Source organism: Aquarana catesbeiana, linkage group LG02 (genome assembly GCF_042186555.1).
Source record: "Aquarana catesbeiana isolate 2022-GZ linkage group LG02, ASM4218655v1, whole genome shotgun sequence".
Taxonomy (NCBI): domain Eukaryota; kingdom Metazoa; phylum Chordata; class Amphibia; order Anura; family Ranidae; genus Aquarana; species Aquarana catesbeiana.
In genome coordinates this window covers 328,074,309-328,087,973 of record NC_133325.1, presented here as the reverse complement: position 1 = coordinate 328,087,973, position 13,665 = coordinate 328,074,309, and the positions used below count along the sequence as shown (strand labels likewise).

At 39.7% G+C, this 13,665-nt stretch overlaps 1 protein-coding gene across 1 annotated transcript in view; it reads left to right on the top strand.

The window, feature by feature from the left end:
- LANCL3 (LanC like family member 3) overlaps nucleotides 1–13,280 on the top strand; it is a 121,682-nt gene extending 108,402 nt beyond the window's left edge. Inside the window, exons 4-5 of the mRNA XM_073614823.1 lie at nucleotides 4,220–4,427; nucleotides 10,811–13,280. Coding sequence (XP_073470924.1) covers nucleotides 4,220–4,427; nucleotides 10,811–10,970 — 368 coding nt within the window. The 3' untranslated portion in view covers nucleotides 10,971–13,280. The remainder of the gene's footprint in view (nucleotides 1–4,219; nucleotides 4,428–10,810) is intronic.
- The last annotated feature ends 385 nt before the right edge of the window (nucleotides 13,281–13,665 follow it).

Genomic DNA, 13,665 nt, shown 5'->3' with positions numbered 1-13,665 from the left:
ATGTCTGTACTATGTCTGCAGTCTGTGATCATCTCCTATACTATGTCTGCAGTCTCTGACCATCTCCTGTATCATGTCTGCAGTCTCTGACCATCTCCTGTATCATGTCTGCAGTCTCTAATCATCTCCTGTATCATGTCTGCAGTCTCTGACCATCTCCTGTATCATGTCTGCAGTCTCTTACCATCTTCTGTAGTCATTTGGGGGCAGTCTGGAGCTCCTCATTAAAGGGGTTGTAAAGGTAAAAATTTTTTCACCTTAATGCATTATATGCATTAAGGTGAAAAAACTTTTGACAATACCGCCGCCCCCAGCCCCCCCGTTTTACTTACCTGACACCTCGAATCTCCGCTGCTCGTTCCTGTCATCTCTATTGCAGCTCAGCCTGGTCGCTGATTGGCTGCAGTGGATGGATTAAAAGCAGCGCAGCCATTGGCTCGCGCTGCTGTCAATCACATCCGATGATGCGGCGCACCGGGGGGCGGGGCCGAGTGATACAGTGAGCGGCTATAGCCGCCGGCTGTATCACGGGAGCGCGCCTGCAAGAACTAACCACCATGCGAGGGAGGAGCTGAAACAGCCGCTGAGGGACCCCAGAAAAGCAGGTTCGGGGCCACTCTGTGCAGAACGAGCTGCACAGTGAAGGTAAGTATAACATGTTTGTTATTTTTAAACAATAAAAAAATTACCTTTACAACCCCTTTAAGTTGTCTGCTGTGTTTACACTTTGCTACATGCAGGGAGTATTGTGTTTTTTTTTAAGAACAGATAAAATTTAGAAAATGGAGTTCTTCTGACTGCTTGAATTTTTTGGATGAAAACCGTGCGCAGTAATCGTGATGCATCGAGATGCATCGCGGAATCGAATGGAATCGTGGACCGAATAATCATAATCGAATCATGAGGCCAGTGAAGATGCGCACCCCTAATCTCAAGCCTTGTAACTCTCACTTTTACTTAGTCTACATGCAAATGTGACAAAAAATATATAAGTAAAAGGGAACTAATTTATAATATAATTTCTGTTTTTAACTTCAACAAGCAGAACACACAGTGGCCCTTTAAACATTTACATGCACGTATCCATAATGACATGGATGATCGAGCATTGGGGGCAGGAACTTGACTGCCCTGCACACAGTCCTGACTTCAACCCAATAGAACACCTTTGGGATGAATCAGAGTGGAAACTGAGAGCCAGGCCTTCTCTCCAACATCAGTGCCTAAACTCACAAATGTGCTTCTGGAAGAATGATTAAATATTCCCATAGATACACTCTTAAAGCGGAAGTAAACCCATCCATAAAAACAGTTTCATTTCCGAAACATGCCAGAAATGTAACACTCCCATTGGTTGTGCTCTCAACCAAACTGTCAATCCAATGGCTGGTGTCATAACTGATCACATGTGCAGCATCATGGCAGTTGTAGATTAAACAGAGGCAAAGATGGAAGTTTCCTTGGCTGATAACAATAGGGGGGTTTACTTACACTTTAAAACTTGTGGACAGCCTTCCCAGAAGAGTTGAAGCTGTTATAGCTGCAAAGGGTGGGCGGACTCAATATTGAATCCTACGGACTAAGACTGGGATGCTATTAAAGTTCATGTGTGTCTCAATACTTTTGGTAATATAGTGCAAGTCCAATTTTGCAATACAAAAACTTTGGGTTTAGATGGAAATAAATAAATTCACTGAGCAAAATTGTATAAGAAATACACATTAGATAATGAAACTACTAAGAATATGTGTATAAGGATATATAGAGTATACTGGAGTGCTAGCAAACACCAAAGTAGTAATATCAAGATGGTTATTTCAAGCCAGGAAATTGTTTGTGCAAAATTGGCAATCAAGGAGGCCCCCGGCATCTGAAGAATGGGTCAAGGCGGTAAATACTACAATGTGTAGGGAAAAGGTGGTATACCCCAGAAGAGGGAACTTTCAAAGATTTATAAAAATGAGGAAGCCCTGGTTGGATAATATGGGTTGTGCCTCTTGAGGGACTGAGAGAGAGAATAGGGTAGAAATACTCGGAAGGAACCTATTGTCTGTAATAAATTGGATATAGGATTTTAATTTTAAATGCTAGTTCAATGGCGGTGGGTTATTGTGAGGTGAAAAAGGGAGGGTGAAATAAGGGAAATAAGAAGGACACTATAAAAATGATCCCTTCCTATAATATAAATAATATAAATAGAAACACAGTGTGTATGCGAATTGCACTATGTTTGCACAGGGTAGGGGCGGGGGTTGGGGGTAAAAAAAGAGATGGTATCACAATTGAAGAATAAAAGGTTAAAGACGAAATCTGCACAGGGAATTAGGGTGGAGGTAAATAGATAAGAAGGGTGATGTTGAGTTTGATTCCCGTCATAGTTAAATCCTAGATGAGTGAACTGAGAGTGGGTGCAGTGTGCTCCCACTTGAATGTGGGTAATATTTTTTATGTTTAAAGTATAGATAGAATTGTTGGTATATTAATGGATTTTAGTAATTATTTTGCAAGTAACACTTTGATGTATATAGGCTATGATGAGCATTGTGTCTTTTTCCTTTTTTTTGGTATTGTTATTTTTTTCTTTTTGTATAAGTGTAAATCACAATAAAAAAATTAAAAGAGAAAAAAAGAAAAAAAAGATAATGAAACTACTGTAAATGCGCCTCTCCTTGAATTCTTACTTCATATGCCTATGTGGCCATTACGCAAATCCACATAATTCGGTGATACTCAGTGCAGCTGAAACATCTTTTAAAAAGAAAAGAAAAAGTATTTAAAAAAAAATATTTGGTTCTATATTAGAGGATCAGTCCACCCAAATCTTAGTTTTTGGTAGACACTTTTTAGAGAGTTTCTACCACTCAAACATAAAAAACCTAAGGCAACAGACATGTTCTAACTAGAGATATATTAACATTTTGCCTATGTCTTCTGTGTGGGATACATCCTTTACAGCAATTGATAAATAAGTTCATTATCTCTTAAAGCGGGGGTCCACCTATCTATCGGTTTTTTTTTTTTTTAGTTCATTCACAAACTTTTCTTCTCAGCATTACATACTCACATATTGTGTGTAATATGTCCGCCTGTGTCAGATTTTGTCGGAAAGAATAACTTATATTAATCACTGCAGGCGGTTTCCATCTTCATTGTGGGCATTTGAAGCCCACAAGCATTTATTTCCTGGATGTGGTGAATGCTGTGCTCCCAGCATTCACTGCTCGTTCCCGCACATGCTCAGTGGCATCCTGGGAAGCCTGAGACTAGCTCCCAGGAGTCTGGGAGAGGCTAGAAACACGCCTACTCCCATGGGAGGAGAACCAGGAAGTGCAAAGAAGAATAGAAAAATAAAAGGTAATTACGGCGATTTAAATTTTTTTAAACGGCATGTCAGCATCTAGGCAAGGAAGAGAATACATACAGATATTGTTCAAAATTTGGGTGGAACCCCGCTTTAAGTATCCATTACTCTGTAAATAATATTATTCATTTACACAGATATAGGTTGGGTAGGCAGAAAATATAATTTGCTGAATACTAGGTACATATTATTTTAGCCTTTAGGAGCAGCAAAGAAAATGTTACAATTCCATCTCCTTGCCCTAGGGTTACAACCCGACAACACAGAAAGCCTGGCTGGCATAAATGAGGTTTATTACCAAAGTTATTAATAGGCAAGGACCAAAAAAGATGCCAACCCAACATGATCTCCACCAGCTTCAAATAACATTACCTAAAGATGCACAATTAACTACTTAGCTGTGGGTGGAAACCAGACTCAGTCAACTACTAACTTCTTAGATACTAAAAGATGCCTGGGAGGTTGATCTTCTTTGCAGATCTTGGCTCTCCCTGTTCTCTCCATGATTATGACATACTGTATATATCTGGCTTTAGGCCAAGAAAAACATCACCTACTGTCTCTGGGGTTCTTCTTAGTACCAAATGGAAATCTTAGTGAATCTACAGCACAAACATATCAAACGAACCAAGGCTTCAAGGCTTTATGGAAATTGTCAGGCTCTTGTGGTGTGGGCATGCCCCAAGCATTTGTTTGTTACATTATAGTAGTTGTTATATGTTTATTTCATGGTACATTCAATACTAGAGCTATATGGATTATATTGGTGTTCTGAGTTTTGAGAAGGTTAACATTTTAATTTGTTTTTTGTAGAGTAGATCCCCTTTTTAATGCCACTAATACATGTTTGTTTTTTAGGCATTGCTTATCTATTTGCAAAAGCCTATTTACTCTCAAAAAAGCCATGTTACCTGGACACCTGCATTCGCTGTGGAGAGCTGGCCTGGCAGAAAGGTCTTCTCAAGAAAGGACCCGGTATTTGTCATGGAGTTGCAGGCAGCGCCTATGTGTTTCTATTGCTTTATAGACTTACTGGTAACTCCAAGTATATCTACAGAGCACAGAGGTGAGTGTCATAATCCTGCTGTTTATATGCAAAGTCTAAAATATAGTGCTTTGCTACTAGAGAAGTAAAAATAAAGTCCGATATGGCCACTGTGGTACCCACTCAAGAAGAGTGCTATAAATACATGTGTGAGATCTGGAAAAAAACTCAAGGCCAGATAAACTATCAAAGGCCCAGGGTGAGAAACCACAATGGGAAAATTAAGCGTGAAATTGTCACAAAAAATTATCGATTATGCCTCAGTGACCATGAAGTTGCATATCACACCTCAGGTGTCTATGAGGTATGAAGAAAGTTTCTGACATCTAAAACTAAAGTGCAGGATGTTAGAATTTGTTTTTTACAGAAACAATTTTGACAGTTAGCTAGTGTCAGAAAAATCAATGTTGAAATTGTTTAGGGAATTCATGAAAATACAGTGTTTTCTGAATTCAATATAAGGTTCCTAAGAAGTGTCAGTGGAATAGCAAATAAGAGAGATGTATGAAAAGTGCTATTACCATACTATTACCATACTATTACCATTTAATTTAATCCAAAAGGAGTACACATTTCAATTTATTACCAAACATACATTTAAAAATATACTTATACAGAATCATTCTCAATTAACTAGTAACAATTTAGATATACTTGGTATATATCTTTGCCATACGTGTCCTGCACCACACACTGCTTGGTGCAACAATATGCTTATTCTTTGCACAGTAAATATATGCAATATTTGCATCTATATGGTGCACACATTTTTGCATTCATGTGATTTGTCACAAATAGTGATCACCCTGTTTCTGATGCTCATGTCGCATTCCACAGTAACATGCTATGCAATTCATTGTTTATTTGGCACACTACTATAAATGTCGCAACCAGCACTCTCTTAATGATGCACCACTGATTTTATTTTTGCCCATGTAGAGTAAATACAATATCATTTTTAATAACTGGGAATCTAATAAAACATACCATTTTTCAAAACTCATAATTCACAATATACAACCTACACCAGCATAGGAAAATATCTGTGTATGAGGATGAGCATATAGGTCTTCTTCTATAAATATATTGGGAAAATAGTAAACAGTAAATATGTATGTGCTGATGGCTGCTAAAACACTAATCAAAGTAATTTTAAGATTCTAGTCTGATCCAAAGGGGTCTGAGGATATAGGAGTAATGAGTATTCAAGAGCCTACAGCAGTTTATCAGTCTTATGCCCCGTACACACGGTCAGATTCTCCGACGGAAAATGTTCGATGGGAGCTTGTTGGAAATTCCGACCAGGTGTAGGCTCCATCAGACATTTTCCATTGGAATTTCCGTCACACAAAATTTGAGATCTGGATCTCAAATTTTCCGACAACAAAATCCGTTGTCGTAAATTCCGATCATGTGTACACAATTCCGACGCACAAAGTTCCACGCATGCTCGCAATCAAGCAGAAGAGCCGCACTGGCTATTGAACTTCCTTTTTCTCGGCTCGTCGTTAGTGTTGTATGTCACCGCGTTCTTGATGTTCGGAATTTCCAACAAGATTTGTGTGACCGTGTGTATGCAAGACAAGTTTGAGCCAACATCCATCGGAACAAATCCATGGATTTTAATTTTGGAATGTCCGATCGTGTGTACGGCGCATTAGAGTAAGCTAGGAACTTTGCTTATTGGCAGATGATTTCAGCTAACTTTATACATTCTATACATTCATATATTTATTTTGCATGGTTTCCATACAACTCTAAGACCTATACGCGGCTGAAGGTTCTTGAATATTCATTGCCCTTAGGCCCTCAGTGCCATGGAATTTTTTTACATTTTTTATGTTTTAACAGATTACCTGTGATTAAAAATGTTACTGCACTTACACATTGCACTTTTTTCCAGATGTCATACACATATACATATGTAGCACCCACCTAGTTAGGTTACTGGGAAGCTAGGCAAATTTACTTTTCTTTGGCTCCTCTATAGTCAGTGGAACAGTTGTTAATTGCGTTTGGCTGTTCTGGGTCTCACAGACAGCAGGTTTGATTGCTCTCCCCTGTCTTCCAGAGACGTCTGTAACATAGAGGGTTGCGCAAGGCAAATCTCAGCCTGAACATTTATTGTGCTCCAACCAATCCCTGGGGAGGTGTGTCTAGAAGGTGGGGCTATTTTTTAGTCCTCCTTTTGGAGCTGGTCAAGGGATTCCTCACTTGGGAACCTGGTTTGGAGAGCTCACTGAAGAGTGTCCGTTGGATACTGGGTAGAGGCATCCAGTGTGACATTGTGAGTACTAACCTAAGCCCAGGGTTTAGTGACTGTGTGCTGTATTCTTCTGGGAGGACGAGTCTACAGAATTCCTGCCTGGGATAGCTTCTAAAAAAAGAACTTAGTTACTCTATCTGTACTTGAGCCTACATACCAACTACACACAGAGATTGAGCAAAGTACGATGTCCTCATACAAACAAGCAGGGATTTTGGAGTATACCATAACTCCATTCCCCCATCATAAATTCTTAAAAAAAAAAAGACAAGCCTTAGACTGATTATTGAGCGGACCAAGTTAATGTTACTATGTACAGTACCTGGCTGCCTCTGCACTATTTCTAGGGAAGGTACGGTTATTCATAGCAGCTCCTTTGGGGGTAGCGCTAAATAGACTACATTACATAGACTACATTAGGGTCATCACCCAACTTCTGTTGAGAGATGGTCCTCTATTATTGCACATATAGCTGTAGAGCCCCCATAAAAATATGTAGGTATCTAGAGTGTACTTCCAATATAGTCATTTGGGGTGTCCTTTATCCAGAAGATTTAAATAGATAATTACACATGTTTAATTAAACTGTAACCAGTGAAAAGAGGGTTACAGTATTTATTTTTAATCTCAGAGCTCATAGGTACTTTCCAATCTCAGAACTGATTAATAGTTTTAGTATTGATGAGCACATCCAGTGATATGTGGTTAACCAAGTCATAACATTTAAGCAGGCATCTGAACACATACATGTTTTGTTATATGTCACTAATTAAAATAACACTAAAGTCTTGTTATAACACACACACATACACAAACCTTCTATTCAAGTAAGTATCTTTAACTCAAAAAGTACCTTCTATTGTTCTCAGCCTCCTCGATATGTCCAAATTTTTTTCTGCTGTGATCTGTGTTCCTGTTAGAGTGTGGCTTTGTTCTCCATGGTCCCACTATATGTAAAAATGTAGTCATCCTTTCTTGCTGTCTACTGAGATGGACTATGGACTATGGGGGAAAAGTTCATGAGCTCAGGGGGTGTTACAAAGAGACAGAAGAACACAGTAAGAAATGAAAAATGAAAAAAAGATTACAAGGCCATTAAGTAGTGGATGTGTATGGATTATTTTTGGAGAGCATATTGTTGAATGTTACTTTAAATACAAGTGTTCAAAAACAGTGTGTGTGTGTTTGTGTGTGTATACAACAGTTTGCGCAACACTTTACAATATTAAGGGAGGCAGTATAGTAACAACACAGTTCAGTACAAGAGGGTTAGGAGGGCCTTGCTCCTGATAGCTTACAAGCTAATAGGGGGGCAAGTGGAACAAAAGGTAATAACTGCGAGGGATGAGCTGATGATAGAAATAAAAGATTCAGTTGATAGCTGAAGGCAGGATACCCTTTGCTGAATTGATGAGTTTTCAGGTATTGCTTAAAAGTGGACAGAGAAGGAGAAAACCAGACAGATCGGGGTAGAAAGTTCCAGAGGATAGGAGAGGCTCTGGAGAAATCCTGGAGACGAGCATGGTAGGAGGAGAAAAGGGAGCTAGAGAGCTAGAGGTCTTGGGAGTAGCATAAAGTATAGTTTGGGTAACTGATTGAGGCAAGATTGGTGATGTACCTTGGGGCAGAATCTGATGTTGTTAGTATTTTGAATTTCATTCATTGGGCAATAGGAAGCCAGTGAAGGGGTTGACAGAGAGGGAAGGACACTGAGTGGTTGGTAATGTGGATGAATCTGGCAGCAGCATTCATGATAGCTTGAGGAGGGGATAGCCTGCATAGAGGTAGGCCAATGAGAAGGGAGTTACAGTAGTCAAGGTGAGAGATAACAAGGGAGTGAATGAGCTGCTTAGTGGTTTCATCAGTTAAAAAGAGGCATATTTTTGAGATGTTATGGAGGTGAAGTCTGCAAAATTTGGACAGTGATTGGATTTGGAGCTGAAAGTACAGGTCAGAATCCAGGATTACACCTAGCACCCTGGCATGAGAGGAGAGACCGATAGTTGTATTATTGATCTTGATGAGGAAGTCAGGGGAGGGGGGAAACATTATAAGCATTATAAACTCAGTTTTAGAAAAATATTGCTTGAGTAAGTGGTGTGACATTCATACTAATAACTTAGTAATGCAAGAGGAGACTGAAGGGGTGAGGTGGGGAGTAGAGAGATAGATTTGGGTGTCATCAGCATAGAGATAGAATTGGAAGCAGTGGGAGTTTACCAAGTGACCAAATGAGGAGGTGTAAATGGAGAAGCGAAGAGGTCTCAGGACAAAACCTTAGGACCCCTACTGATAGAGGAAAGGGAGAGGAAGAGACAGAATTATAGGTAACCCTGTGATAGGTGAGAGGAGAACCAGGAAAGAGCAGACTCTTGGAGGCCAAGGAAGTGAAGTTTTTTTAAAGAGGAGCGAGTGGTCAACAGTATCAAAGGCAGCAGAAAGGTCTAGTAGTAAGAGTATGGAGTAGTGGCCTTAGGCTTTAGCAGCTAGTAAATTGTTAGTGAGTTTTAGTAGGGCAGTTTCTGAGGAGTTTTACCAGCGAAACCAGACTATAAGAGATCGAGAAGGTTGCTGTCAGTGGGGTAGGAGCTTAGGTAGTTGTAAACTAGATGTTCTAAAAGTTTATAGAGGGGAAGGTGCTAGTAGAGAGGGAGAGATTGAAAGTGTGAGTGAGGGAGCATAGGATAGAGCAAAAGGGGGTGACTGTAGTAGTTCCAAAGGAACAGGGTCAAGCGGACAGGTGGTAAGGTGGGCTTGTGAGAAAAGTTTGGTGCCTTCTTCTGTAGTAATCAATCAAAAGAGGAAATCATTGAATATGGTTTTGCACAGGATATTTTAAGTGGGGTAGATATGTATGCAGTGGGGATGTCTCCACAAATTTCATCAGTCTTGTTTTTGAAGTGATTGGCAATCTCCTGAGCAGTGAGTGAGTTACTGAGTGGAGGTGGTGGTGGACAAAGTAGAGAGTTAAAGGTAAAGAAGAACTGACAAAGACTGGATGCCATAGTCAAAATTATAGTGATGAAGCAAGCTTGTTTGGCTACATAGAGGGAGGAATTGTATTTCAGGAAGGCAGATTTATATGGGGTGAAGGCTTTCAGGAACTTGGTTTTATGCTATAATTGCTCAAGTGCACGCCTATGTCTCTTGAGATTTCTGGTGTTATCAGTCTGCCAACAGTTGGGGCCTGATTCTGCATGTAGTAAGAGGAGCAAATGCATCCAGTGAGGATAAGAGCGAACTGTTGTAGATAGAAGTGAACAGGTCACGGCAGAACAGGGGTGTGATTTTATCATAGAGGAGGTCAGTAGCAGAATAGAGAACAGATGTGTTAAAATGACAAACATTTCTATAGGTAATCCTTTGGTGCCTGGAAGGGTAGGTGGTTGAAGACAGGGACACTGTGAAACTGATGAGGTTGTTATCAGAGAGAGGAAAGGGCATGTTGGTAAGGTTGCAGGGAGTGCAAAGATGGGAGAATACAAGTGACTTATCTGAATCTGCTGTAACATTATCTTTAGAGTGTTTTAATCAGTAGGTCTCTATTTTCATCACGGTGAAGCCGTATTCCCCCCTCGCGTCATGTTGCTGCTGAATGATGCAGGACGTAAGATTGGCCCTTCCGCCATTTTTCTGCAATACTCCATATTAGGAAAATATACCATCATGGCCACTAGATTGCGCTGACGATCATAGAAAATGCACATGACAAAACACATTACAATGACTGTTTGCGATGGCTGTGTGAATGCTGAGAAAAATGTTTATAAATGGACTCCTACATTTTCAGTTAGTAAATGGGTGCTATAACTAGATTACTCTCATTAAACTACTCTCTAATAAACCAATTGATCCACAAGCAGTACCACAAGATCCCTGATCCCTGAAGTGCGACATACACATAAAAACTAGTTGGGCAGTGGAACTCTTGTGTTTCTTCACTGTACTTTGTTTTTTTAAATTATGGATGTTAGTTTTTTTGGAAGTGACTGAACTCCATGTGACAGTTATTAAATGTTATTATATGATTTGTTTTTGTATATTGTTTCTGCATATTTTCAGTGTGTACTTTGTAATTACTATAATCTGTTTTATGCATTCTTTAAATTATCTCCTCATATGTTCTTCTCTCCTTTAGATTTGCAGAGTTTCTGTCTTCGGATGAGTTCAGAGCTGGATCGTGCACTGTGGAAAGCATCTACAGTCTATATGAAGGCTTGTCAGGAACAGTCTGTTTTTTGGTTGATTTATTACAGCCTAACCAAGCTGAATTCCCACTTTTTAATGTCTTTGTGTAGAGTCATCATTTGCTGTAATGAACCGGACATGAGGATTTTTGCAGGCTCTTTAGATATGTTATGAGTCATGATGATTAGGGACAATGTCCTTGTGCTTGAAAGGTATAAACTGATATCAGATTTTGGATAATAGTACAACGAGGGGGGAGGGGGGGAGGGTGACTAGAGGGGACCCAAGGTCTTACAGTCGGGAAAAAATGAATATATTAGTATAATTAGCTGTAATTGGTGTTTATCATTGGCAACAGAGCTGGACTCTTACAGTTATTAAATACTTATCAAAATTGCCACAGAAAACAGGTAAGCTGGACCATATAATGACAGATATGGATTCGAAGTAGACAGCAATGGAATGGTACATAAAAAGGAAGAACAAAGCAAGCAGGAACTGGTAATACAAACTATAGAAGTTACACCTCTGCGAGCCCCATTCTGAAGCCTAGCAAATGCTAAACCTCTCTGTGCAATGGGTAGAGAGTACATTTTTGTGCATTATTGACAGTTACAACTCTCATATTATATTTTAAAAAAAAAACATAAGCCCAGGTTGTATTTAGTGACTAACCATGTGCCAAAATGATTAGTAATCCAGAAATACAGACAGCTGTATTCATATGTAAACCTTGGCTGTAAAAGCAGAGCTTTGCCCCACCTTGTCCTGCTTCATCTTCCACGTTACAGGTAAAGGTTATCTTATTGGCCCATGGGAAGACCCAGGAGGTTGGAGAAGTGGAGGTAAGCTAAACTGTATATAAAAATTGGAGGATTGCAAATCATTTCAGCTGCCTATATTGGATCTACTGATTGTTTTGACATGTGGGTTTTAGTAAAGGCAACCCGTGCAACACTTGGTTTGAATTTCCCAGGTTTTCAGCAGGTTTACTCAAGCCTCACTCTTTAGCATGTGTGAAAATTATGGTAAAGGAACTGTTGAGTGCTTATCTATAAATTGTAGAACGATTAGACAATCACTGCAATCTCTTTTTTTTTAATTTTTGACTTTGTATGAAATTGTCATCTTAGTAAAAAATTTGTTTAAATTTAAAGTGGCACTAAACGACATCCTTGTTTTTTCAAAAATAATCTATACATATCCACTACCTAATGGTCCTGTAATATATGAACTTGTTTCCTACTATGTTTTTCTTCCTCACGCAGGACATCGTTACAGCAGATAGCAATGTTTTGGAAGCAAGCAGGACTCCTTGATCAGGCATGTAACTCAACATCATCACATGCTCGATGAAGGCGTCCTACGTGCCTCCAAAACATTGCTATCTGCTGTAACTAGGGCATCGCTGAATAAAGCTTTGGACTCATTCTGGAGATCCTTGGTGTGCTGGTGACATTCTCTTGCTCCTTCTGAGTCAGAACTCTAGTTCTGAAATCAGCAAAGCTCATATTCCCCACTAATTGGAGAGCTCAGCAAGCTTTCTTCAGCAAGCAAGGGTCCCATTATGGAGCTCCTGGCAAGCTGTGGCTGAAAGAACACAAACTGTAATGCCCTGTACACAGGATAGGATTTTCCAACAACAAAACTGTGGATTTACTTCCGAAGGATGTTGGCTCAAACGTGTCTTGCATACACACGGTCACACAAATGTTGACGGAAATTCCGAATGTCAAGAACGCGGTGACGTACAACACGTACGACGAGCCGAGAAAAATTAAGTTCAAAAGCCAGTGCGGCTCTTCTGCTTGATTCCGAGCATGCGTGGACTTTTGTGCGTCGGACTTATGTACACACGATCGGAATTTCCGATAATAAGTTTTGTAGTCGGAAAGTTTGGGAACCTGCTCTCAAACATTTGTTGCCGGAAATTCTGACAACAAATGTTCGATGGAGCATACACACGGTTGGACTTTCCGACAACAAGCTCACATCCAAAATTTTGTTGTCGGAAAATTCTATCGTGTGTACAGGGCATAAGACTTTGCAAACCTTTTGTTTTAATGCACTTGAAATGTATTTAGCTAATTTATACTGAGTTCTATAAAGCTTTAACAGCTGGGGTAAGGTTAGGGCCTTCCTCACCAATGCATGTGCATTGTGCTACGACATGCATTTAACATGCTTTTAATGCCTTTTTATTTATGCAGTGATAGAGAAGCACTGAAGCATAGAAAGCTTTAAAGCGGACCTTCAGTCATTTTTTCATCTTTTCATCTATTAAATCTTCTGCCCTTGTTTAAACTTTGGATAGTAAAACATTTTTTTTCTGTCAGTAAATACATTATACTGCCCACTTCCTATTTCTTGTCTGGTCATTAGCCTATTTCGTGAGAGTTTGCCAGGAAGGGGGGGGGGGGGGGGGGGTCATAAGAGGGCCAATGAGAGCTGCAGAGCTGGAGGTGTGCCTCTGTGTGTCTGTGTAAATCTGGGAAGTGAACAAGCAGCAGCTTCCGCCGCCCACAGTTAAATTGGATGCAGCCAGACTCAGTGGATTTCTGCAGCATATTTGGCAAGTACAGAATGACAGTATATATAAAATAATATGCGAAGTGGTTGGAGGGAAGCTTCAGAATGGCAAAGATGTTTTTATTACAAATTATATGAGCAGATTGCAGTTCTTCTTTAAAGTAGCAAGTAACTTTTCTTAACTGTGAATGGTTAGGCATTGACCTTATACTACTATGTAGCTTGCTGTTTCTGCTAGGGCTACATGAGCTTTTTATACTGTCAGAGAATTAAAAA